We start from the raw sequence: 27,290 nt of genomic DNA, 5'->3' as shown, positions 1-27,290 counted from the left end.
TTAGTGAATTGGCCTAGAGTTATTCCAATGTTCTTGCATAGGGCACTCAGCCAACTGATGTTGAGGGAGTACAGATTGTCTAGGTCCAAATCCATGATTCCCTTACTCTTTTTAAAAGGTGCAAAAATTTAAGACAACAGTAATTTAGAAAAAGATTCTTGGTTAAGTCTTTTTTTATACCTTACCACGGACAGCATATTTCTAATCCATATGCCCAAATCTTCAGCCATAAAAATTACATTTGAGATGGCATTTTAGTGTGTTGCTGAGAGTTTGATGCTTGCGCTACACCCACCTTGAGAACATTTCCATAATCCGTTTCTTTATGTGCAAGCCTTAGGAGTTAGTTCCATTATATGGGATTCCTATCTCATGTTCAGACTAGCTACAGTACACTGATGAGCTCCAGCAAAAGCAAACAACATGTTAGGATTTGCTATCTAATATATGTAATATCCATATATTCTATGATGGAGCTGCTGCTAAACTATAAGGAAAACATGCCATCTACACAAATCTGACAACCAATATGACATCATTTGGGTTCATCCTTGAATCAGACCTATCTTTCAAAGGACAGATCACCAGGAAAGCCAAAGCATAAAGGTAATAGCTTTCTCTCCTTAAAAAAGGGAAATTGTCAATCCTACAAAACAGTTTCAGAACAACAGTACAAGCGCTGTACTCTCCTGCCTTGATGCACTAATGCTTTGATTGATAGCCTACTCAACACCTTTCTGTGACAAAGACAATCTTCTTGTAGCAGCATGACTTATCATGGGCTTGAAGAAATTCAACCAAATCACTCCAATACTGAAGGAATTATATACATTTCCCCTCCAAGCCTGCATCATCTTCAAGACCAACTGAATCCCCTACAAAGCAATCTTATTTGACTATGCCCATTTTAGAGACTCCCAACTTTTTCATACCCCTTAAGGCACTAGCTACCTGGGATGTTGACTACTGTGATCCAATCAGTTTTCTTTTATTCCCAGAACGTAGAGAAACTGCTAAAGAATTTGATTACTAATCACAAACTGATGTATTTTAAGAAATTTGTTGAAAATCTGGCCACACAAGACTATGGGTATTGGGAAGGAAATCTTAATGAGAAAACTGTTTGTGGAGCAAAACGTTGACAAATCCAAGGTACCAAGACCCTATTTAGAGCATGCATAATACACAGAAAAATCATGTTTCTGGATTAAATCATGTGATGACTTGTTTTGGATTTGGCTTTACTAGGGATTTAAAAACACACTCTATTCCAAAAGTTAATTTGACCCTATCCTAAAATTGACAGTGGGAGGGAAATATATCAAATACAGCCTTAAATGAAACTATTCCGAATGGGGCCTACAATTTAACCATAATACACCATGAAGGGATAATCTGTGGCCAATTGATGCTGATTCGTGTATGCGCACATTACTTTCCAAGACACCTTGGCTTCTGGCTAATCGGCATACCCGAGATGTAATAGACATACAACAGTAACTGTTACTAGATACAGTATGGGTAAGCTGCGCCAACTTTGGCTAGCACATTTCAGCCTCACAGCTGTGATAGAGCCCAAGGCCCACACATTACGTGGTTCCTACATGGCGCAATATCCTTGCGTTATATCATCTTTAATTTCCATGAGTGTCAGAAGCACAGGTCCTTGGAGTGGCCGTAACAAATGCACAACACTTTCCCAAATCATGCATGGCATTCAGATTCCACTGTATTCATAAGTAGAGCTGGATGTTCTCATCATGAAGGTCACTCACTCCACTGCAATTCTAACACTGCATGGATCTTTAAACCATTAAAACCAGGATTAAGGTGTAAATTATTGGCTACAACCTGTTCCATTGAATAACAGTTCTTATTTGATAATCATGAATAAAACATGTTGTCGAATGTCCACTAGGCACCCCTACTCGTTAACTGTGCAAAAAAACGCAAAGTGTTGTGGTAGAACCATGTATCCTTCCCCTCAAAGGATGTAAGAAAATGTCCTTGTCGCAAACTAGACATAGATAATATGTGCCTTGAAAAGGTAAACAAAATTGTAGTGATATTAATGGATGAAGAGGTCCCTTAAACCTCTGACTCCAATGGCATCTATCAATCCTGAAACAACTGCTTCAACCGCTGAATTTGTACCAGGGCTATTGTCAAGCATTAGAATAACCAATAGTGAAGTAAGCTCAGTATGATGGCCCATCAAGCTCTTCAATGTTCGAGCCAGCAACAACTTCAGCTCACGAACCACCTATTCTAATCCGAATCAGTGCACAAGAATTATCTGCAGCCCTAGACTCCTTGGACATGCATGATCTGTTTCAATGTATATGCCCATCTGCTCCACCTGGGAACGTTAAGCCCAAAATTAAAGGTTATCCTATTGATCATTACTATGTTACTTCAAATGCTCCAGTTCCTATGTAGAAAACCCCCGGATAGCATAGGCATTCCATTATCACAAATTAAAAAGAAATTAACTTGACTCTAGTTTGTTTTCCAAGATGAAAAGGGAAAAGACTATGGAAAAGTGTGTGAATGAGGTTCACAGCCATCAAAATACTGACTTCACCAAAGAAAAAGAAAATACAGTACTTGAGTTGGTGGGTTGTGTGCGTGGGGGGATTATGGACAGATGTACCTGCAGAAGACGCAATGGTAAGATAATGTGAAGAGGAAAATGACAATATGCGAGATATGCAGTTGGAGGATTTCAGAAAGATGTGAAGAGAAAAATGGAGTGAGTGTTCTACAACAAGAGAGAGGAGAAGAAAGGCACATTAAGGGGAACAGAAATTATTGATACACTCTGAAAACCACCTCCCTTTCCACAGCTCTTAGAAATGTTTAATTCCATCTCAGACTTTCAGAACTGAAACATCTTCAGTTCTTATTATTCATAACAACATCGCAATTGTTACTCATTTATTTGATACTGCTAAAAAGCATTGACAAAGTCAATAGGTCCTATTGTTTTTAGACCTATGTCCCTTGTTGTGTAATATGTCTGGATGCAATAAATTAAATCTCACTGAAAGGCACCCAAATACTGATCTGTTGGTGTGTTCTGTAAAGCACTGGGACTGGCAAGTCTCTTGGAAAGGTTTTCTAGTTACACCTATTTGTGGTGGTTCCATATATAGACAGAGAATACCAGCGCGAACGGATACACTTTACTTAAAGTTGATTCGTATCCCAAGGATTATCTCTTATAGCGGTTGATGTTGTGCCATTCTGAAGCGCTGTAAATAATAAATGCTCTGATAAATAGGGGTACATGGTTAACACAATTGCTGGAGCCACTGTTGCATATATGATCTTAGAACTGGAATGCACATTTCCTATACATGTTATAGCTCATTCTGAGATGACTCACTGCTATTCTTTGTGTTATGAGATTCTCTTACTACCACCATTGACCAAGTAACTTTCATATCCAAGACATCTTTTTTCCCAGCATAGAATCTTCTGTTACCAGGGTCTGACGCCGAAATGAACATAGGACAATTTCAAGCCACTGTGCAGTATCAGCATTATTAATACTTCCCCATCACAGGGATTTCTCCTGCCTTATAGCCCAGAAGGTAGATGTACATGCTCTTCAAAGTCACTAGCCCTTTTTACAGCTCAGCATATGCACAACTGGATGCGCTACAAATGCAGCACGATCACCTGCCACGGCTGGTCCTGCGAATGAGTAGTGTGGCGAGGGGGTGGGGGAGCGGTGAGGGCGGGGGGAAGAGGGTAAGGGGTGGAGAAATAAAAAGAAAAAAAAACTTACCTGGCGGCAGGGCCTGCTGGGCGGCCACCGCCTCTCTTCCATCCTCTTCCTGGCTTCTGCTGGAATAAAAAGCAGGATAGGCCCCTCTAAACCAATCACAAAGCTGTAATACAGTGTTGTGATTGGTAAGCATTCAGGCTCCCATATTCCAATCACAACGCTGCAATGAAGCATTGTCATTGGTATGAGCTACGTGGTTCGGCACTCAGATGGTGAACGGAAGCCTGGGCATGTTCTCCACCCATGCTGTAATGCAGCCTGGGTGGAGAGCATGCTAAGTGCACATGAATGTTTGGCCGGCCACAGAGGGCTGGCCAAACATTCATGCCCACTTAGGAGGGAGTCACCACTCCACCCCACTGCGAAGCCTAGCCCCGACTGACAAAACTGCCCCAGCACAGAAAAATAAAATGATAATAACATTGTGTTATTAGCATTTAAATTTTCCTTTTGTGCCGTACTGGAAGGCTTTGAGGCGACGCTCCCCCTCCTTAGCAGACGAGCAGCTCCTGAGGATCAAGGTAATTTACGCATATCTGTCCACATATACATCCATCTGAGCACACAAGCACACTCACACACTAGAACTATCCGTACATTCACACATCAAAATGTGAGTCTCTGTGTCATAAACTCAAAAACAAAGCCTACTCAATTTTGTTTGTGTCACGGCAATGCTACAGGACTAACACATGTTTGAGCTTCATCGACTAATATTTAGGGTTATTTTGCAGAGCTCAGCTCTGTATGGCATGGGTAGACTGGAGAGTGAGATATGATGTTCTCATTCTAATATTTGTAAGGATTTCTCAAGATTGCAACTGCAGTGGGAAGAATGCACTGTTTAACAAATGTTATAAATGTACCAACTATTGGCGTTGCAAATCCTGTTTACTGATGCTGTGCAGCATAGGCCCCTGCATACACCACCACCCATATGTGTGCCTACAAAATGATGTGGGTGACATTTTCCTGTTTTTACTGACCAATCTAAGATGGTGGATGGTACTTCAATAAATTTTAAAAAAAATGCTGAGGGTGCAAAAGTGCTTTTTATGAAGCTGAGCAGATGGCAGCTATCGGGCCCTCCAAAAAGAGACCAAAGAGCACCAAAGAGAAAAATGAAAATGCCCACAAGGGCTAGTATAGCAACGAGATGGGTGAGTGGGGAAACATGGTGGGGGAGTAAATAAACACAAAACTAAGTAGGGTGAAAAGGGGCGTAGCGGCACACGAGAAAGAGGGAGAGCAACATGGAACGCATTGGAAAAACACAAACAGAAAGAGAACAGCCACAGGAAGAAGAGAGCAACATAGAATGTGCATAGAGGAGCTGTAAGCGTTTAGGTCAGGGCAGCATTACATGAGGCAGAAATCGGGAAAACACATGCACTCCCATGATGTGCTGAAAAAAACGAAAAAGAGTAATTCCCTAAAAATGAGCAGTGGAAGGATACAAGTTATCCAATCAAAAGGATGGTAAAGCGGCACAGGGCAGTGAGAAATAGAAGAAGGGGAAGGCAAGTCATCAAATAAGAAGCAATGTGAGTCACAACAAAGACGGCCAGTGGTAAGCAAAGGGTGGGCTTTATGCCAACTGTAAGCGTTTGGTAAGCCCACAATAGATCTTTTGAAACCAAACAGCATATTTGTCTGGTATTCGTGATCTGAAAATCAAGTTCAGTTTGTTCCAGCTTTCATTTGGTGCGGTTTAGCTGTTTCACTACTGTCAGCTTGAACTTTTGTCTAATTGTGCATGTCACTGTATAGTTTGGCATCAAGAGGGCTTGAAATAGCTGGAAATGGGTGGTTTTAATGTTCCCAACAAGGGGCCCCAACATTTGTCTCGCCCGGGGCCTCAAACGTCCCGAAAATGCCACTGCTTTCATTTGCTTTAAGGTATTGATACTTCATAGGGGTATTGAAAATGCCGATAAGTGGCAGCGCTGGCTGGTTCCCTCATATGCAGCACCCACACAGGCCCCCAAAACGCTGTGTCCTTTCACAACACTGATAGTGGGATGAAGCACCTTTCCAGCCTTTTCTTTATGAACCAGGCAGGAAACATGCCTTATGTTTTTTATGTGCTTTTTGCTACAGGGCATTTATTGCAGAATATGTAAATAGATGTATGTGAATAGCCTGCTGCTATACATCGCCCATGTGTGATGATGAACTGTAGCACAAGAACATCCTCTGTGGGCTGATTAGTTTTGCTAATCTTTTTAATTGTCATCATTAAGATGTTGAGCAGCTCTTGAAAGTGGTCTGCTTTTGTAGAGAGGGAAGCTAGCAATATTAAATAAAATAAAGGGCACTGCATTCCTTTTTGCTTAATACTGTGTTATTTTTAATGTGTCAAATTGATTTGTTGAACTTAGAGCACTAGCTTAGCTCATTATTGAACTGTATAGAAAACATTGCTCTTTGTTGTCAAATGAGAGATTGAAAGAACAAAAAATTGTGTAATCTATGACAAGGAAACCTGGACTCAAATGCTAGCTTCCTCGCTTGACCAAACTGTGTAATCTTAGGCAAACCGTTTTATTTCACAGTTTGTTTTTCTTGTGTCACTAATTTTAGAGAAGTTTGTTGTACTTCAATTTAGGATGTGCTGTATACAAAACCATCGCTGTTCAATAGGCAGTAATGTTGCTTTGCGTATAGCAACATCAGTTCCAGAATAAAGGGGGTCATTACGATGGTGGTCGGACTTTCGACCGCCCGCCATCGTTGCGGTAGTGGGACCGGACGCCTACGAGGCGGCATACTCACCAACCACATTATGATGCGACTGCCACCACTACATGGTCGCAGGCCCTATTTTTTGCATTGCGGCAGGGATGCAGTCAGCAGCTCCCGCCGCTATGCAAAAAAAGAGGCACCTGCATATCCCTGCACTATGTGGCAGGCACCATGCGGTGCCTGCCACATGGTGCAGGGATATGGTGCCCCCCAGTGCCCTTGCCCCAGCCTCAGGGGCCCCCAAATCTGTTTCCGCCAGCCGTTTTGTGGCAGGTTGACCGCCGCAGAACGACCGGCTTAAAGGGATATTATAATCCCTACTGTGGTGCCTTGCTGGCACCGCTGCAATGCTGGCCTTCCGGGTAGGTCCGACAGGCAGTCGGAGAAAGACCGCCTGTCGGAACAGTGGTGATCGGTCTTTCCGACTGCCACCTGTTCGCTCGCCATAGTTATCTGGCAGGTGGAAAACCTCATTCCGATGGCGAAGGGCCCGCCACCGACAGGCTGTCGCTAGAGGGCTCTCTGCCATCGTACTGAGGCCCTAAGTGTCCACGAGACAAACATATTTCTTGGTACACTCAGACTTCTTAGTTCATGTTTAGAAATCATTTCTGTCAATAAATTCCACCCAAATAATCTAATCAACATTAAACACAACTGTTAAAAAAGTAACCTTTTTTAGGTTTAAAGAGTCTTTATTAGATTTTTACAGGACGTTTGTGTAAATCGTGTAATGGCTTGGATAGTGTTTTCACTCCTAGCACCAAGCCAGAATCCTGGCTCAACTCTGGTTGAGCTCTCTCCATTAATTTGCTGTCTTGCCCGCCTCCACTGCAGAGCTTTTCGGTGTTCCAGCAAAATTGAGGATACAATACCAGCATGATATCTCAGGGAGTCAGGTAGTACTTGCTACAGAGATACGGGGCGGCTTTAGCTCTGTTGTCGCCCAGTGGGACAATGTTTGTTGGCGCCCCCATTGACAACCCCGGATTTCCTCACTACCACCCTTTAACAGTGCCCCACAAATTTCCATAACCACTCTCTCTAAGATGCACTTAATTCGTTTTATGGCATTTTACATCACACACACTACACAGTGACAACCAATCATAGGTGTGTAAATCAGTGGATAGGAAACGTGACAGAGGAGTAGAAGGTGTAGGAGTCACAAGTCATCCATACTAGTAGGCAGTATAGTGTAAGAGCGCTTGGTCTGGAGAAGCACAAACTCAGAATTTAAACAGAACACCATGGTTGAGGGTTTCAGAATATATTTTTTATCGAAATTAACCTTTTTTTCAACATTAGGATAATGAAAGACTGGGGGGAAAAATCATAACGCTGTAATCTATACCTTGCAGTTTGCATGCAGGTCTTTAATGGCTGATAATAGCTCATTGTTCTATGTTAGGATGTTAACTTATAAACTACAAGTGACAAAAGGGGCTCTCTGACAAAAGCAGTAACCCACTGAGTTATTTACATTATATGCACTTTGTGATCTGCATGTCTGCATGTGCACATTCTTCGCAGCAGGCATATTAAGCCTCTGCCCTACCTTATGATGAGCCAAAGCTTCCACTAGACAAAACTTCGACCTCTCTCCAGGAAGAACATTAATCACCGGAATAATATTGACATTTCTATTGTCGCATGAAAATTGCTGGAGGCTGAGAATGTTGCAGTAGTAGCTTTTCAAACCTTAATATATTTGGAAACATGACGCCCCACCCAAAGTCCGCACCCGGTGCGTTTGCACCAGTTGCACTGCCCTAGAGCCATCCCTGCACAGATATGTGTGTAATCTGCTAATCATAAATTTGAACATTCGTAAAATGTCTTATAGCATTAATGTACCTGCAGTAGATCACTGTATGTAACCTGCAGGTCCCATGTTTCAACCCTAACTTCAGAAAGTATTTCAGTTTTCATTGTGAATGTCCACCTTTTGCCTGAAACCCCAAAAACTTTTGCTCAGTCTCTTTTTTTGGATTTAGATCCCTGTGCATTTTAACCCTGGTAATCAGGAGTAGAGTGCCTGTGCCCCATCTTCACACATTGTTAAGTTGGCTTACTCCTGACTGACATATTCAACTTGCTCATAAGTCCCTAGTAAATGGTGTGGGAAGAACACCCAGAGCCTGGAAGTTAAATGCCCCCTGTGGATAGCAGCACCTATGGTGCCATCCAAAGGGCTGGCATGTAAAACATGGCTTCGTGACTACCCTGCGTAGCCTGACTGTAGCGGCCTAAAACCTGCTTTCACACCTGCCAAAATAATCTTTTCTGACAGGCTAGAAACTCTGCTTTTAATTATTGAGTCACCCCTCAATACAACTTGTCTCCCACAATAATGAGCAACTCATTTAAAAGTGAAACATGTGAAATTATATTTGCACGTTCGTCGAATGACTAGCCCCAAAAATGGTGGTGAGCTTCAGCCCAAGAACAAAGAGAATAAGTTACCTGGGCCAAAACTGGACATTTCATACCCTTGCTGATTCACATACACCTTGGCCACATAGGTGTAGATTCCGATCCTGGAAAAACCGGGTACGAATCGTCGGACGGAGCGTATTCTCCGTCCGACTCGTACCCGGTAAAAAGACCGTACAAACATGCAAGTACGATTCGTACAGAAACACCATTTCCGTACGAATCGGAAAAAACACCGACCGATGAAAATATACATACGAATGTGATCCGGGACAGCGCATACGCGACATTCGTACGGAGTTAGGCAGCTTTTTACGTACCAGCAAGTAAGATTCGTACCGACAGCACTCCGGACGGCAACATTTCTACAGCACCCAAAAAGTGCCGGAAAAGCGAAGTACGCCGCGAAGCGTGAGGAAAAGGGGGCCCGGTACGCGCCGAACACCCCCCCAGACCCCCGTATGTACGCGCCGTACCCCCAGCCTCCCCCGGTGTGTACGCGCCATACCCCCAGCCCCCCCAGTGTGTACGCGCCGGACCCCCACACCACCCGTGTGTGCGCGCCGTACCCCCAGCCCCCCCCTGTGTACGCGCCGGACCCCCACCCCACCCGTGTGTACACGCCGGACCCCCACCCCACCCATGTATGTCCAGAGCGTACCCCCACCCCTGTATGTACGGTGCGGACCCCCACCCCCGTATGTACAGTGCGGACCCCCACCCGTGTATGTCCGGAGCGTACCCCCACCCCGTATGTACGGTGCGGACCCCCAGCGCGTAGCGCTGGGGGTCCGCACCATACATATGGGGGTGGGGGTACGCCCCGGACATACGGGGGTGGGGGTACGCTCCGGACATACGGGGGTGGGGGTATGCTCCGGACATACAGGGGTGGGTGTACGCTCCGGACATACGGGGTGGGGTGGGGGTACGGCGCGTACGCACGGGTGGGGTGGGGTCCGACGCATACACATGGGGGGCTGGGGGTACGGTGCGTACACACGGGTGGGGTGGGGGTACGGCGCGTACACACGGGTGGGGTGGGGGTCCGACGCGTACACATGGGGGGGCTGGGGGTACGGCGTGTACACACGGGTGGGGTGGGGGTACGGCGCGTACACACGGGGGGGCTGGGGGGGTGTTCGGCGCGTACCGGGCACCTGTTTGGACATCTCCATGGTTGCTATAGGAGTTCGCTTCGGACGGTCTTTTTTCCATACGGTTGTACAATTGGACGGACGGTACGGATCGTACTTGCGCGCTCGGACTTCAGTTTTCCGATTCGTAGGTAAAACTGTCCGGGGACGTGTCGGACACTTTCCCGACCCGAGGACGTGTCGGGGAATTCACCCAATGCGATTCGTATGGACTTTTTCACATACGAATCGTACTTGCCAGTTTGTACCGGACTTGTACGATTCGTACGGAAAAAAATCCGGATACGATTCGTACGGGGAAAATTATTAACAGATCGGAATCGGCACCTTAATAGTTCGTTCAGACAATCTTAGTCTACAAGCTTGGTATAACCTATGTTCAACTCTGTATCCATCCATTTAATCATGCATTCATCCAATATGCACTTACCTATTCACCCATCCATGTACTCGGCTATTCAAGGATGCATTTAGACATGCACTCACTCATCCATCTCACCAGTGACTCATTATCACAGTGCCATACTCAACCATCAACACAAGCACACACATCAATCAATCAGTTAGCAATAAATGGTGATTAGCTTTCACTTGTAAAATGTCTAGATCTCATTGGTGACTTTGCGGGCACTTGTTTTGGGATACTTGCTTGCATACCCCAGGTCACCTATAAATGGAGCCGAGTCATTCTCAGGAATTCCGCCAAATATTATGCACCCCATTTCTATTCAATTTGTGACCTTCTTAAGAGTTGTGTGCGTCCGGTGCTCAAAAAGTTGAAAATAAGGCCCAAATTACTTTCAGGGTGTCGCATAAATACCAGAAAAGTGAGCATGCTGTAATGAAAAATAAAGCCCGCTCGTCCCAAAACACAGAAAAGAAGATAACAGAATGAACTAATGTCAACTGAACTATTAGGCACAGTATGTGGTGCCTCATTACTTCACACTACTCTTTACAAGTTTAACATGAATTACTTTTAACTTCACAACCACAATGAACAATGTAAGAAGGCTTCCCTTTACCTGTTGGTCACCGCATGCTCCTTGCACTCCTTGACGTCATTGATTCGTTTCCCATAACTAGACAGAGAGAGAAAGCACACAGTAGTAACTAGTATATGGACGATTATGCTTTGCCTGTCTAGATCTAGTTAGCGTTGAGTTTCCAGAGACATCAAATTGACCTGAATTGGATGGCAAAACGGGAGCGACACACATAACTCAATTTTAACTCATACAATAAATATAATATATATATCTAAATAAGCAATTGAACTGACTTGGTATCCACTTCATTTGTTTGCAACAATAAGAATGCATGGGTACGAGTGAGGGGAAATGAGTTTAACTAACCCAGCAGCAGAAACCTTAGTCATCATAGGTGCTACTATGTATCTGGCTTCACTAACACACAGGGACACCTGGTACTACTAAGCAATATTTTGATTAGCTATCTTCCCTCAACCGGTATCATCATTTCCTTGCTTGACCAGCCAATGACACTTATCCATATAGTAGCAGTCCCAATCTCTCCACCCATCTGTAAATGTCCGCCTCTCACTTGCTGGTCACCTATACTATTTCTAACAGGATAGTGTTGGTCTATTAATCAGCTGTATCTTGGGCTGCAGTCCACAGGTGCATGAATGAAGAGACTATTTCACTACCCATCATCATTCCCAATGCAGAGGTAATGACAAAGACTCCACCCTTTCTATCTGTATCGCTTCAGTGGACAAACCAGTCAAGATAGGTAGAGGGTAAACTTAAAGATCCTTTGGTCTCCACACCTGCAGCCTGATCTTTCTTTTTCATCATTTCAATTGAGGAATATTTAGCCTATGCAGTGATGTATTTAGCCTACGCGACAAATATATGTTTTTGGAGATTTTCATAAATTGTGTTAGCTTCTGCAGGACAGCATAACATTCAATACAGGTGATGTCTGTGTGGCTGGAGCACTAAGAATTTAGAAGGAGTACTCAAGAACTTATTCACAATATGTTTACCCGTTTCTTCCGGACACCACCAATTCTGCTTCTCTCACCATTGTCATTTTTAGCATTATATTTGTTATTAGAAATGGAGTATATGTGTGCAGACGTGCGTCATTTTCCTCTGCATTCACAACAAGTAGGGGTATTCATGAGTAGAAGCTGGTACCCCTAGTTTTAGGGGTCATATAAGGAATGACCAGCACAAACAATTCGAAGGACACCAAAGCTATGATTATGTTGTGCAGTTTCCCCTCCCTGTTTTACCTTTAGCCCCTCAGTATCAAATAGGAGGCCTTTGAAGGGTTAATGGTAGGGAAAGGAGTCCGTCCAGTGAATTCAGTAGCATTTAATGGACGGTGTTGTCACTTTGACTACCTCTTGCATCTTGGTGAATTTACGTCCATGTTGTTGACCTGCTAGAGAGGAGCCTCATGCCTGCCATTACATGATCACCAGTTAGTTCGATGGGGCTAAAGTTCTCATGCTGGATTTGGTGCACAGAATTTCACATTCCTCATCAGTGGGTATTCTTGTAAAAGGACATTACATCACCTTACCCACAGCACCTCCAATTCTGTCTGCTTCTGGGTTAATAAAATAATGTTTAAAACAGAGCCTACTAGACAGTGATCTACAGTCCAGTTGACAAGGATGATGAGTATTCAATTTCCCAAAAATTTTCAAATATTTGATAGTCTGGCATCAAGGGAAGACTCAGAGGTAGTGTGGGTATGTAGATTAGGATCATCATGGTGAAAGATCTAATGTCTCAAGAAGCACAACCACACGGTCATCTAACTCTCAGGCACATGTACTAAAGTTCAGATGTCTTTACCCTTTAATGTTGCCAAAAAACTCCTCTATGACCTTATGGATGTGGAGGATTTCATCTCGAATCAGTGTGATGCACAGTGAACCTTGAAGTGCCAGCTTCCACAGATCCAGACACTGTGGATTGGTGTTCAGGATCCCATGGGTCAGCAAGAATCCAACTATTGTGAAAGGAAAACAGTAAAGGAAAACGTTTGTACCGTATATTTGTTATTGATAACAGTAATTCCAAATACCATATCATAATTGTGCACGCTCAATCTTGATGCAGGGAACTGACTGACAAGACAGAAATGAGAGAGTGGCTACAGATTTCAACGTCACAGAACTGTCTTATTTCTCTCTGCCGGTGATAGGCAATACTCCATGAATTTGTGTCAAAGATACTGCACATACATACAGTGAAAATTCTATAAATTGTAAGTAATTTAAAGTAACTGTAACCCTGAACTGCATCTACGATAACGCATCTTTGAGAACTGGTGCTGTTATGCCAATTTGTATGCACCCAGTCCACCTTTATGTTTTTTGAATGTTATACATATATATACTCGAACAGTAGCTTTCTCTGGAGACTTGCCGACACTAACTTAAAAGAAGGCTTCCTTCTCAAATTATTTCTCAGATAGAGTGCAGTGAAATTGCTTGGAAGCCGATGTGACAAGTTCTCTTTTCAGGTTCATGGAACTACCCCTTTTTTATTTTGATTAAGTGGAATGAGCATCTCTCTCCAGTGGCGTAGCGAGGGTGCCATGGACCTTGGTGCAAGCAAGGAACATGCGTCACCTGATTATTGGCTTGGAAGTTGATACAGCAATAATCAGGGTTCAGTGCCTCGTAGCCCTTTGCGCTCCACTGCCTCTGCTCCAAAGCCTATAGCTTTGGAGCAGGCCTTACCTCAGCCTAAACTCCTGATCAAAAATACTCCCAGGTACTAAGGGCCTGATTACGAGTTTGGCAGTGTGGGAGCAGGACGGCCTCACTCCAATACCGCTAAACCTGTGGTTGAACCACCTGCCAGATTAGGAGGTTTCGCCTGATCTGGCGGGCGGTTCTTTGGCATTACCATGGCGGTGCCTATTTAAATTGGCACCGCAAAGGGCCATCAAAATCAGTACCTGCACAGCAGGGACTGCAGCAATCTATGCCTTGGAGGTACTGGGGTGCATATTCACTGGGGGGCACAACATGTACCCCCCTGAATGTATCCCCAGGCCCGAGGCGACAGGGGGCTCTGTATGGTCCCCTTTGTTTCCTCTCCACCAGAGTTTTCATAGTGGTGGAACCCACTCCTAACCTTACTGTGTCATTGAGCCTACCAGACCCCTTTGTCCAGAGGTCTCCATCATTAGTAACCTTACAAAACCAGTAAACCTACCTCCTCTAGGAAGTCCCACTCCACACCATTTCTGGGAGAATTTAGAGATCTTGCTTCATCTGCCAAGGTCACCGGCGGGGCGGGGATCATGGCTCTGCCATTGGGCGCCCTACCTAGGTCCCGCTCTCAAAATCCTTAGCTGTCATTGGTGACTAGTTCTGTCAACTATGCTCTTCTCATTTGCCATTGGAAAGCTCCGAGTTTGTTATAGTTAAGCATTCTCCCATTGGTCACCCAGGGCTGCAGTCCCAATGTTTTGACTATTTAGCGTAGTTGCTATTTTCTGCAGATACGAAGCCCTGTTGGTAATTTTTGGGGCTCGTTTTTCATTGGTGGTTCTTCTAAAGCGCTCTGGGAATTGTAGTTTATGATTCATGAGGAAACGTCCGGTTCGGTCTGCTAGAAGTGCAATTGCCTGCACTTCCCGGGATAGTGAATTACCCGGAACAGTCTGCAACTTACTAGGACTGTTGTGGCAAAAATGGGACAGTTGGCTGCTCTATGTTTTTTAGTTCCAGTTCAAAATGGCTACCCAGATCCATACTGATGATAAGCACTCATGCAGCTGGCTGTTTCATGTTCAAATGGCCTTTGTTTCAGGAAGCTGTTGAAATCGTCTGTCATGAGCTACGTTTGGCTGAAGTGATCATTTATTATCCCTCCCACTAAAGGCTTCATTGTTGACTTTTGACGAGTATATTAATGACCCAAACTCAGGTGAAAAATCACAAACTAGCAGTTGAGTTGGCAATACCTTGGCAGCTCCAAAAGCTGCCAAATGCTCCTGGCTGCCTTTATCAAGAGCCAAAGACAAAAAACGGTTTAATTACAATTCAACATATAAGCGCTTGAGGGCCTAAAGGTCCTACAGGCGGTGGACCTATGTGCATTGTATTGAGGTCAGGATCGGCCACTGGTGTAGCAACCATGCAAGGTGGGTTGCCCTTTCTGGTGCTTTTAACAAGATCCATTTTAATCTTCTTAATCCGCAGGGCTCTGTGCCTGGCCCTATCGGGGGATGGAGACGAAGATGAGGCCGGGAATGGAGTTAGCAGGTCGGAAGGGTGAGATGTGATACCGACGATATCCTCTTTTCATCGAGATTTTTTCCTCCTTGTGTTAGCTTTTCTTTTAGCAGCTGTAGGATCTCTAGAAAGGGGCTTCATTGAGAACACGGTGCGCGCTATTTTTATTTTTTTTTGTGAACTTGTCCTGACTTGTATAGCTGAATTTAATTAGTTGGGGGGGAAGTGTAGGAGACGGCACAAGGAAGTCGCAAGCAGCATCTGCAGTAGGCGGACCACCTCTGCGGCCGGCTTGGGTTCCTCCTCCTCTGGGGGGAGCCTAGAGCTCACCCTATGAGCTACTTGAAAGCCCCTGCTGTAGATTACAAAGTTCTCGTCCTCTATGTCTCCTCAATTGCCTCTTCTTCTTTGCATTAGTGTTAGCGGGCGTTAGGACCAGGCCATCTTGGCTGGCTTTTAGAGCGTTCAAGTCAACTAGGCCAGCCCCCCTCTAAGTGTCAAAGAGTCTATCCGTATCCCACTCTTTTCTAGTATTTCGTTTTTTTCCCCTATTATATATAGCTATCTAGCTTTACTGGGGTAGCAAGATACCCCCCAGAAAGTAGAAAAGTCAATATATCCTCTCTTCTCTGTAGGAGGGCCAAAGGCGATGTATCAATTTAATCCTTCAATTCATGGCCCCCCACAATCAATACCCACTCAAGACGCAACCTGCAATGAGGTATCAGAACAAGATTCATTTGATGAGCACTTATAGGCTCCCACGAAAGAATCAATCAGAAGAGAACAAGATCCGACAGAGCCGAACTCCCACTCTCAATCATCTACAAATATCGAAACCACGCTCAACCAGATCTCACTCGAGCTACAAGATATGAAGCTCTTCCAGGAACTGGCATACCAGAAAACCAACGAACAATTGGGGCAACTCAACGAAAACTTCCATCAACTTTCAGCTCATTTGGCACAGGCTGAACTTAAGGTATCGCAAAAAGAACTATTGATTGACAGAATGCAGAACAATGTCATACATTCACCCCAGTACAGAGATCTGGGCCTAAATCCATGGTTTTTTTGCTCACCATGCCATTCCAGTTTGGACCCAGCCATATGCAAATCAGCCTTGACCCTGTGACCAATGGAAACAGTCCAGCCCGAACTGCCAGGCCAGGTCCTCCCTGGACTGGAAACAAGCATCCTAGGACCGGTTTCGGGGTTTCACCCCTCTTCAACCAGGATAGCTTGATTCCAGTGGCATGGAGAGCACGGGACTCACGTCTGAGCATACCCGTCCCACTTGGGGTGACAATTGCAAAAAGAACTATTGATGGACAGAATGCAGAACAATGTCATACATTCACCCCAGTACAGAGATCTGGGTCTAAATCCATGTTTTTTTTGCTCACCATGCCATTCCAGTTTGGACCCAGCCATATGCAAATCAGTCTTGACCCTGTGCCCAATGGGAACACTCCAGCCCCAACTGCCAGGCCACGTCCTCCCTGGACTGGAAACAAGCATCCTAGGACCGGTTTCAGGGTTTCACCCCTCTTCAGCCAGGATAGCTTGATTCCAGTGGCATGGAGAGCACGGGACTCACTTCTGAGCATACCCGTTCCACTCGGGTGACAATTGCAAAAAGAACTATTGATGGACAGAATGCAGAACAATGTCATACATTCACCCCAGTACAGAGATCTGGGCCTAAATCCATCGTTTTTTTGCTCACCATGCCATTCCAGTTTGGACCCAGTCATATGCAAATCAGTCTTGACCCTTTGCCCAATGGGAAAAGTCCAGCCCGAACTGCCAGGCCAGGTCCTCCCTGGACTGGAAACAAGCATCTTAGGACCGGTTTCGGGGTTTCACCCCCTCTTCAGGCAGGAAAGCTTGATTCCAGTGGCATGGAGAGCACGGGACTCACGTCTGAGCATACCCGTCCCACTCGGAGTGACAATTGCAAAAAGAACTATTGATGAACAGAATGCAGAACAATGTCATACATTCACCCCAGTAAAGAGTTCTGGGCCTTAATCCATCGTTTTTTTGCTCACTATGCCATTCCAGTTTGGACCCAGCCATATGCAAATCAGCCTTGACCCTGTGCCCAATGGGAACAGTCCAGCCCTAACTGCCAGGCCAGGTCCTCCCTGGATTGGAAACAAGAATCCTAGGACCGTTTTCGGTGTTTCACCCCTCTTCAGCCAGGATAGCTTGATTCCAGTGGCATGGAGAGCACGGAACTCATGTCTGAGCATACCCGTCCCACTCAGGGTGACGATTGCAAAAAGAACTATTGATGGACAGAATACAGAACAATGTCATACATTCACCCCAGTACAGATATCTGGGCCTAAATCCATCGTTTTTTTGCTCACCATGCCATTCCTGTTTGGATCCAGGCATATTCAAATAAGTCTTGACCCTGTGCCCAATGGGAACAGTCCAGCCCGAACTGCCGGGCCAGGTCCTCCCTGGACTGGAAACAATCATCCTAGGACCGGTTTCGGGGTTTCACCCCTCTTCAGCCAGGATAGCTTGATTCCAGTGGCATGGAGAGCACGGGACTCACGTCTGAACATTCCCGTCCCACTCGGGGTGACAATTGCAAAAAGAACAATTGATGGACAGAATGCAGAACAATGTCATACATTCACCCCAGTACAGAGATCTGGTCCTAAATCCATCATTTTTTTGCTCACTGCTATTCCAGTTTGGACCCAGCCATATGCAAATCAGTCTTGACCCTGTGCCCAATAGGAACAGTCCAGACCGAACTGCCAGGCCAGGTCCTCCCTGGACTGGAAACAAGAATCCTAGGACCGGTTTCGGGGTTTTACCCCTCTTCAGCCAGGATAGCTTGATTCCAGTGGCATGGAGAGCACGGGACTCACGTCTAAGCATACCCGTCCCACTCGGGGTGACAATTGCAAAAAGAACTATTGATTGACTGGGGTGGTGGAGTGAGCTAAAGAATGATGATGGATTAAACCCAGATCATTTGACTGGGGGTGAGTGCTTGAAATGTTCAACACTCCGTCCATCATACCCTTTGGTTTTGCTTTGTTCGCCCTAAGTTGGCAGGGTATGCCCAGACATGGGTCTCTTGCTCACTTTGCCACTGGATTCAAGCAAGCCTGGCTGATGACGGCTGATTAGCCAGAAACCGGTCCCAGGATGCTTGTTTCCGGTCCAGGGAAGACATGGCTTAGCAGTTCTGGCTAGACTGTTCCCATGAGGCACAGGGTCAGACTGGTTTGCATATGGCCATGTCCGAACTGGGGTGGCGGAGTGAGCTAAAGAATGATGATGGATTAAACCCAGATCAGTTGACTGGGGGTGAGTGCTTGCAATGTTCAACACTCCGTCCATCATCCCCTTTGGTTTTGCTTTGAACTTAAGGTATCCTCATTAGAAACAAAACATAACGATCATGGAAGTAATTTGAGCAAACTACAAACTGAACGGAAAGATTTACAATTGAAACTGGACGACATGGAGAACCGTGCCCAACGCAGTAATCTGAGATTCGTTGGTGTTCCTGAAGATCGGGAAGCTGACAATTCACCGATCCAACTTATAAACGAGTTGATCCGCAAGGTGAATCTGCCCAGAAAGGCAAAAGAGATAGCAGATTTGACGACTAATAGGGCACATCGAGTACCAGCAATTTGTTCATCAAATGCTAAATTCCCAAGAACAATCCTGGTCAACTTCGGGGATTTCAGAGTTTAAGAACAGATCTTATCACAGGCATTTAAAAAAAAATCATTCACCTCCCCTGAGAACTTTTCCTTCAGGATCTACTCTGATATGTCCATCTCTGCAGCACAACGGCGTAAAGAATTTGTACGCATGATTGATGACTTCAAGCGCATTAACGCACCAGCCAGGATAATCCAATAATTCAACTCAACGTATTGTTTAAAGGTGAATCGCATATATATTTCAGTCCATTGAACGAGCTTGTGAACTGCTTCTTTCAATCAAGGAGGGGTAGAAGGAGGAAACAGTGAGTAACTTTCAGACCAATAAGAGGTGCAGACATAATCGCATAGAAGTACAAAAGAACATTCTTGTATGCTAAAGGTATGTTCCTATACATGTTATGTTTATTCACTCACTTTGCCCCGATTTGAAGATGATATCCTTGTCTTTTTTCCCTATCTATGTGGAAACTACTGTCATCTCGGCTGGGAGGGGGGCCAAAGCTCTTAATATTATGACAAGGTCCAAAAGTAGGGGTAGGGGTGAGTGGAGTCACTGAGGGGAGGGATCCAGAGCACAGGGGGACAAGGGTCAATTGCATGTAATACCCAAATTCAAGGGAGAACAAAGGGTGGGAGGCACCCTGGGGTGGGTGGAGGGCAGCAGAAAAAAACAAAAAATCAATCCAATCAAGGGTAGTTTTCCAATCTGTATGTGTGGAAATAATAGATCCAGCAATAAGATTATGAGTCAGAAAATAATAACCCAACAAATGCTTCGTATTGCATCATACAATATCAACGGAGGCAATACCAGAACAAAATTAAAAGCCATACTTCAATGGTTAATGGTTAACCATTCTCATGATATCCTACTCCAAGAGACACATTTTAAAAGAAGCAAGCCCATACCCAAATGGCCAACATTTATAAACCATGCTTTCTTGGCCTCAGTAGAGGCCGCTGTTAGAGGTGTGGCAATTCTTGTTACCTGCTATTATCAAGGAGAAGCTCTCCAGATCATGAGCGATCCTCTTATCAGATGGGTAATGGGTAATCTAAAATTGGGGGAGCAAACTTTCCATATAATTAGCTATTACGGTCCTATACTAGACGAAATCCAAACATTGGAAAAAATAAGTGATCTATTAATCCCTTTATAAGGTGCTATTATTATTGGAGGAGACTTTAATTTCATCCAGAATTTAGGACAAGATTCCTCTCAGAAAAATAAATTCCAAAATAAACCTCCAGATACTTGGACAATATGACTCGAGACTTTGTGCTAGTTGATCCTTGGAGGGCCAGCCATATCGCTTGCAAAGAATTTACTTGCTTCTCAAAATATATAACAAAGCATCCAGAATAGATTTCTTTTTAATCTCCCATCAGTGTGAAAAAGGGGAGTCCTGGATAATTCCTAATCCCTTTTCTGATCATTCGATCCCAGTCATTGAGTTCAAGGAAAAACACAATTTAAGGGAACGACCAAGATGGATTTTAGATAAAACACTACTAACTGAAGAGGGCTGGATTAAAAAAAATGCAGACATTACTCATTGAGTTTGTCACTATACACATGGGAACAGCTAGCCCCTTTGCAGTATGGGATGCTTGTAAGGCCTTTTTTTTTTTTATAGGGAATGCAATTTCTCGTAAAGCTGGAATAATTAGGGAGATAAAATAGTTAGCTAAACATCTCCAGCAAAATTTCGACCAAGCTGGCCGAATTAATTCTTTATTCTACTCAGAAACAACGCTCCTTAATTTAAATCAGGCACACCAAAAAATGAAAAACTTTTACGAACACAAGGAAATAATAGATCAAAAAAACTGCTTTCAAAATTGGTATGAGGACAGCGAACATACTGGCAAATGTTTGGCATGGTCAGTAAAGAAAAAGCTTAAAAATGCCCGTATAAAATCTATTTTTGATGACGAACTAGGTCAAAATGTCAATCAGACGGACAAGATCACACTATAATAAACTCTACAATGCTTAGATACCTGCACCACCAGAGGAAATAGACATATTCCTGAACTCAATATCGCTACCCCGACTAATACCGCTACAGAAAGCTCCGAGATCGAGATCCATGCGGCTATAAAAAACACACCTAGCGGGAAAGCCTGCAGCATCAATGGAATACCCATTGAATTCTATAAAATATTGCTGCCACAAATAACAAACCTTTTGCTTTCTTTATATAATACAATTCTGGAAGGTTGCCATATACCAAAGAAATTTTTCGAAGCAGTTATAGTCATCTTTTTAAAAAAGGGGATCTTATCGGCCTATTAGTTTATTGAACAATGATTACAAATTATTCACAAAAATCATGGCAATGAGAATTACCCCAGTCGCTACTAGTTTGGTCCATGAAGACCAATGTGGCTTTTTTCCAGAAATATTTATCACTAATAATACAAACTTTCTAGTTCAGGCAATTGACTTTTTCTCAAATAGCAATATGCAAGCAGCAATTATCATGATTGACACAGAAAAGCTTTCGATCTGGTCAATTAGAATATTCTCTTCGCTATATTGAAAAAATTACATTTTCCCCTAGATCTCATAAAGTTACTCAAGAAATTATATGATAAATCCCAGGCCAAAATAATAACTAACTCCAACACTGCGGGTATAGTCCAGATCCAAAGAGGAACTCGACAGGGTTGTCCGATGTCACCCATTCTGTTTGCTCTATACATGGAGCCAATGGCGAACTTGATACACCAAAACCATTCAAATAAGCGACCAATAGCAGGGGTCCCTAAATTGAAATTATTTGCAGACGATCTAATCCTTCATCTCAAGGCAGGAAAAGCAAGTATTAAACAAACATTTGACACAATCAAAACATTTTCAAACTCAGGCGGGTATAAAATCAACGACAGCAAATCCGAGATCCTATTATTCAATTGTCATGACCAGATTCTACCTCAAGCTCTCCAGATTCGAGTGGCAAAAAACAATCCGGTTTGATACCTAGGCATTTGGGTTACACACGATATTTCACAGCTCTTCACACTAAATTATATCACAATGCTCAATAATGTAAAAAATATGCTAAAAGCTGGCAAAACCTCCCACTTTCGATATTCGGAAGAGTAGAACTAATAAAAATGATGGCACACCCACTATTAATTTTTATTTTTTCTAATGTTCTTATCAAGATCCCACATAATTTCTTCCTAGAAATAGATCAACTAGTGCAGAAATTCATCTGGTCAGGGAAGAAACCACGCACAAAATTGATAACATTACAATTGAGTCCTGAAGAATGTGGCTTAGGGCTTTCTCACAAATTTAAAAATATTTACAAGCCGCTCTTCTAGATTGGTGTGGACGAGTAATATCGGCCCAATATTTACCTTCACCAAATGCTTTTGGAAAAAAATATAGATCTGAAACCTTTTATCAAAATCCCCAAGCAACCCAAACGCTATAGACATAAGACACCACGTATAATTCATGATAGACTTAGACAATTGAAGGAAGAATATCGATTTACACCTCTACAGTAAGAAACTCCATTAATACACTGTAGGGAACTAGGAGCTACAATCGATACACCAACTCTAAAAAGATGGGAAAGGCTGGGAATCTATCAAATAAAAGATCTAGTAATACAGGGGGAGATGAAGTCATGGGAACAAATCAGACAAGACAAAACAAGAGCTGTCTCGACCCTAGTATTTTACTACCTCTAAATTTCGAGTCTAATACAAAAACTACGACTTCCGGAGGGCTTACTTCCCACAATCGTTACCCATGCACTATATATCAAACAACAGGAATAGGGAACTGGTATCACATTCTCCAACAACAAATTTATGACCAAATAGTCCTGAGCGCTCTTTAAAAAATTCTGGCAACCACAGGCTGTCATATAGAAGCAACTCAATGGAAGGAATATAATAAATGGTCTAATAATGCCATGCGCGCAGCACATTTCAAACGCATGTCACTCTTCTCCAAATGGCAACTATACCACACTCCTGAGAAACTCCATAAAATATTCCCAGGGATCATAAAGGAGGAGACTGGCTCTATATGTGCTTGTCTTGCCCCAAACTAACTGTCTATTGGACTAGGGACTAGGGTCTTTCAGTCGATCAACAGGCGACTCAAACAGAATAAAGACCTCAACCCTATAACTATCCTATTCGGGATCTCAAATCAAACTTTAACAGAGCGAAAAAAACAATTTGTTTTTAATGCATCCCTAATAGCTCTATCTTTAATCTTACAAAATTGGAAATCACCAGATCCTCCCTTTTTCTTGGTCCCCGCTTGACAAATCACCCCACATCTTTCCTTGTGCAAACTAGTCAAACTGGAGCACTGTTTGGAAAGTATTGTGAAGATTTGTCATAGGGCGCCAAAGTTATGAGCAACACAAAAACGGCATTTCTTCTGGAATCTCAAACCTAACTATAGCTTCCCAGTGGCAACCACCACTGGGTGTATATATATATATATATATCTTCCAAGCTCCTTGTTGCTGCCAATGGTCCTGCACTCTCGAACGGGTGCTCCAGTCTTGCGGCGACAGTGACGCTGTAATATACTGCTCCTCACTCCCAGAAGGAAATAGACCAGCACTCACATTGGCTGAATACCACTTTATTTATAGCGATTCAGTCCTCAAAACAAACGTGTTTCAGCATTTAGCCTTTGTCAATGTCAGCACGCGCCGTAACTATAGCGATATTTAACACATGATCAATTCATGAAACGCAAAAACGGACCAACATCGTAACTCATTATTTGAGCGCCATCTTGGAACATGTTACTAATATATACATTTCATCCAGCAGCCTCTTTAATAAACTATAAATTCTCTATTCAAATTTAAAACATTAAACCATTTAAAAATCTTTAAACTTAAATTTATCACTGCAGTCAGTGCAACAGTAGAAAGTGTTGGATAGCCGAGGGGTGAACATTACTATTCCCACTCCAGTGAGTACAACAGTAGGGAAAGTGTTGGATAGCGGAGAGGTTAAACTTTCGATTCCCACTCCAGTGAGTGTAACAGTAGGGAAAGTGTTGGATAGCAGAGGGGTAAAAATTACTGTTCCCACTCCAATTAGTGCAACAGTAGGGAAAGTGCTGGATAGCGGAGAGGTAAAGCTTATTATTCCCACCCCAGTCAGTGCAACAGTAGGAAAAGTGTTGGATTATGTAGGGGTAAAAATTACTATTCCCACTCCAATGAATGCAACAGTAGGGAAAGTGTTGGATAGCGGAGAGCTAAAACTTACTATTCCCATTCCAGTGAGTGCAACAGTAGGGAAAGTGTTGGATTGCGTAGGGGTAAAAATCACTATTCCCACTCCAATGAGTGGAACAGTAGGGAAAGTGTTGGATAGCGAAGGGGTAAAACTTGCTATTCCCACTCCAGTGAGTACAACAGTAGGGAAAGTGTTCGACAGCGGAGGGGTAAAAATTACTATTCCCACTCCAATGAGTGCAACAGTAGGGAAAGTGTTGGATAGAGGAGAGGTAAAACTTACTATTCCCACTCCAGTCAGTGCAACCATATGGAAAGTGCTGGATAGTGGAGGGATAAAACTTACTATTCCCACTCCAGTGAGTGCAACAGTAGGGAAAATTTTGAATAGTGGCAGGATACATTTTACTATTCCCACTCCAATCAGTGCAACAGTAGGGAAAAAGTTTGATTGCAAAGGGGTAACTATTAATATTCTCACTCCAGTCAGTTCAAAAGTAAAAACAAACAAAAGATAAACAACAAAAATATTCAAAAAACAAAATCATTTAAAAAATATATGAATATATTAAAAATTAAAAGACAAATATATTTAATATTACAAATTGAAGCAAAAAACATATTATAATGTTAAATGCATATGACAAATACCCACAAATATTATATTAAATAAAATAAAAAATAATTTTCAAACAAATATTTTTAATTACAAATTATTTAGAATTAAAAACATTATTTATTCCATAAATTATTATTTTTTATTTCCTGCCCTATAATACAACACAATTCACAACCCACATCTAAATTTTATTTAAAAAGTACTTACATTGTTAACATAATTAATTACCAATTAAAGAAATATCATTCATTTAAAAAAAAATCAAAACTCATAAAAATGTATAAACATCCCACACTTCACCCCTATAAACCCCATAAACCTCTGGTAAAATTAAACTGTAAAACTTAATTTACTCCCCACGCTTTACCCCTAAAAAAGTAAAAACCCACACACAAAAAAACTATAAAGTACCCTAATTAAATATCAATTAATTAATTAAAATTAATGATCAACCAATTATTAAATAATTGAACATAAGTTACTTCCCACACTTTACCCCTATAAACCCCATAACCCACACCTAAAATAAATACACAAATTCCATATTTAATTTTCAATTAATTAAGCAAGAATAATTAAGAACTGATTATACAGACTATTTCCCCGATCCAGCTCTCGTTTTTTATAAACTCGAGCCATTCTTCCCTAAGAAGATGGGTTTCCTGTAGTATAATTATGTCTAGAGATACATGTTTAAGATACTCAAAAATCTTTTGCCTCCGCCCCTTTGTTCTTAGGCCATTCACATTCCACGTTAATATTTTTAAGTCAAACATTGGACTACCTTTCTACTGGATCAATTTTGGACCTGATTGCAATACAATTTACATATCGGACAATTGATTTTTTTTTTTTCATTTTTTCCCCAATGCTCCCCACTAAAGAACAATTTGAATGAAGAAAAGAAAAAAAAACTAAGAAAGTGCCCACCCTGGAGAACCCTCCCCACTGTCATGGGCATCCCAGTTGCCCTGTTTGAGAACCACAACCGCGGCATTCTTACAAATTGGCTCATAGAGCTATATGTTACTGTTGGATTTCATGCGTTGTAGAAACACTTCCACCTCCTGTGGATCTCTTATATTGTATGTTTTATTACGCCACATTATACGGAGGAGTGCTGGAAATTTCATTTGCACAGTGGCACCTTCTGCCCTTAAGTCTTGGATAAATTTCCCTAGAGCCCATTGCCTGTCGGACGTAACCTTGGAAATATCTGAACAAATTTTGTAATTGTACCCATCTTTAGTAAGAACTCCCGAAATTAGGGCTTTATTCAAAATAGATTCTTTTATTGTGTATGATTTGAAATTAACTAAAATCCTTCGGGGATTTTTCCTGTCCTTGTTTAATCTAAATGGTTCTCTGTGGTTCCTCTGTATATCGCTGTCTAAATCTTTTTCATCCATTTCAGGAACAAATTGTTTTAAAAGATTTATAACAAAGGACCTTAAGTTTTGTCCTTCTTGGGCTTCCGGGACATTTAATATGCGGAGGTTGTCCCTCCTGGAATTGTTTTCCAGGATCTCAATTTTGTCACGGAGCTCTTTCTCAGTAGCTAAGGCTTTTTCATTACTACTTTGGCAAAGTCTCACTTCCTCCTTAATCTGTTCCAGGGCCGTCTCCACAGACACTACTCTTTCTACTAATGCATTGAATTTACTCTCCAGTGTTTCACATGTAGCCTGAATTCAGTAGTCATGCAATATTAAGGGTGTCTCAATCATCATTAGAAAATCTCCATATTGCACTTTGGTCTCACAAAGTGTAGATACAAAAGGGAGATGGGCCATAGCCAACATTAAACATCGAGATTATGCACTGTCTATAGTGGGTTATTATGGCCCCAACACGGATGACCCCGAACCCCTGTCCTCCTTGTACGCCCAAATGATAATTCTGCACCTACCTATTATTTTGGGAGGAGACTTTAATATTTTATTAGACCCCAAGTCGGATAGATATCCCCCTAGCAAAATTCTTAACCTGCCTAAGATGCGACAATGCTTGTCCACGCTTATGGAGGATTTGAACTTAGTCGATATATGGAGAACTAAAGGTAATCGACTTAACAAATACACTTACAAAAACTATAAATACGGACATTCCTCCAGAATAGATTTCTTTTTGGTTGACAAAACATTGAGTAACAGAGTTAACCTAGTGAAACATAACCCTGCACACTTATCTGATCACTCCTCAGTTTATATAAGCATAAACTGTGGGCCAACTAGGAGTGATAAGAGGTGGACTTTAGATCGGTCTCTTCTATTAGACCAAAGAGTTATCGATAGTTTGGAAACAACAACTAAAAACTATTTTAAGGAAAATAGTGGGGGAGAAGTCCCAGACATAATAGT

General features: G+C 42.7%; 1 protein-coding gene across 1 annotated transcript in view; it reads right to left on the bottom strand.

The window, feature by feature from the left end:
• NCKAP1L (NCK associated protein 1 like) overlaps positions 1-27,290 on the bottom strand; it is a 1,693,457-nt gene that overhangs the window by 1,348,550 nt on the left and 317,617 nt on the right. Inside the window, exons 9-10 of the mRNA XM_085654768.1 lie at positions 12,966-13,122; positions 11,157-11,213 (exon numbers count right to left, since the gene is read on the bottom strand). Coding sequence (XP_085510894.1) covers positions 11,157-11,213; positions 12,966-13,122 — 214 coding nt within the window. The remainder of the gene's footprint in view (positions 1-11,156; positions 11,214-12,965; positions 13,123-27,290) is intronic.

Source organism: Triturus cristatus, chromosome 4_1 (assembly GCF_964204655.1).
Source record: "Triturus cristatus chromosome 4_1, aTriCri1.1, whole genome shotgun sequence".
In the NCBI taxonomy this organism is placed as follows: domain Eukaryota; kingdom Metazoa; phylum Chordata; class Amphibia; order Caudata; family Salamandridae; genus Triturus; species Triturus cristatus.
The sequence above is the reverse complement of the archived record's forward strand: the minus strand, read 5'-3'. Positions and strand labels throughout refer to the sequence as shown.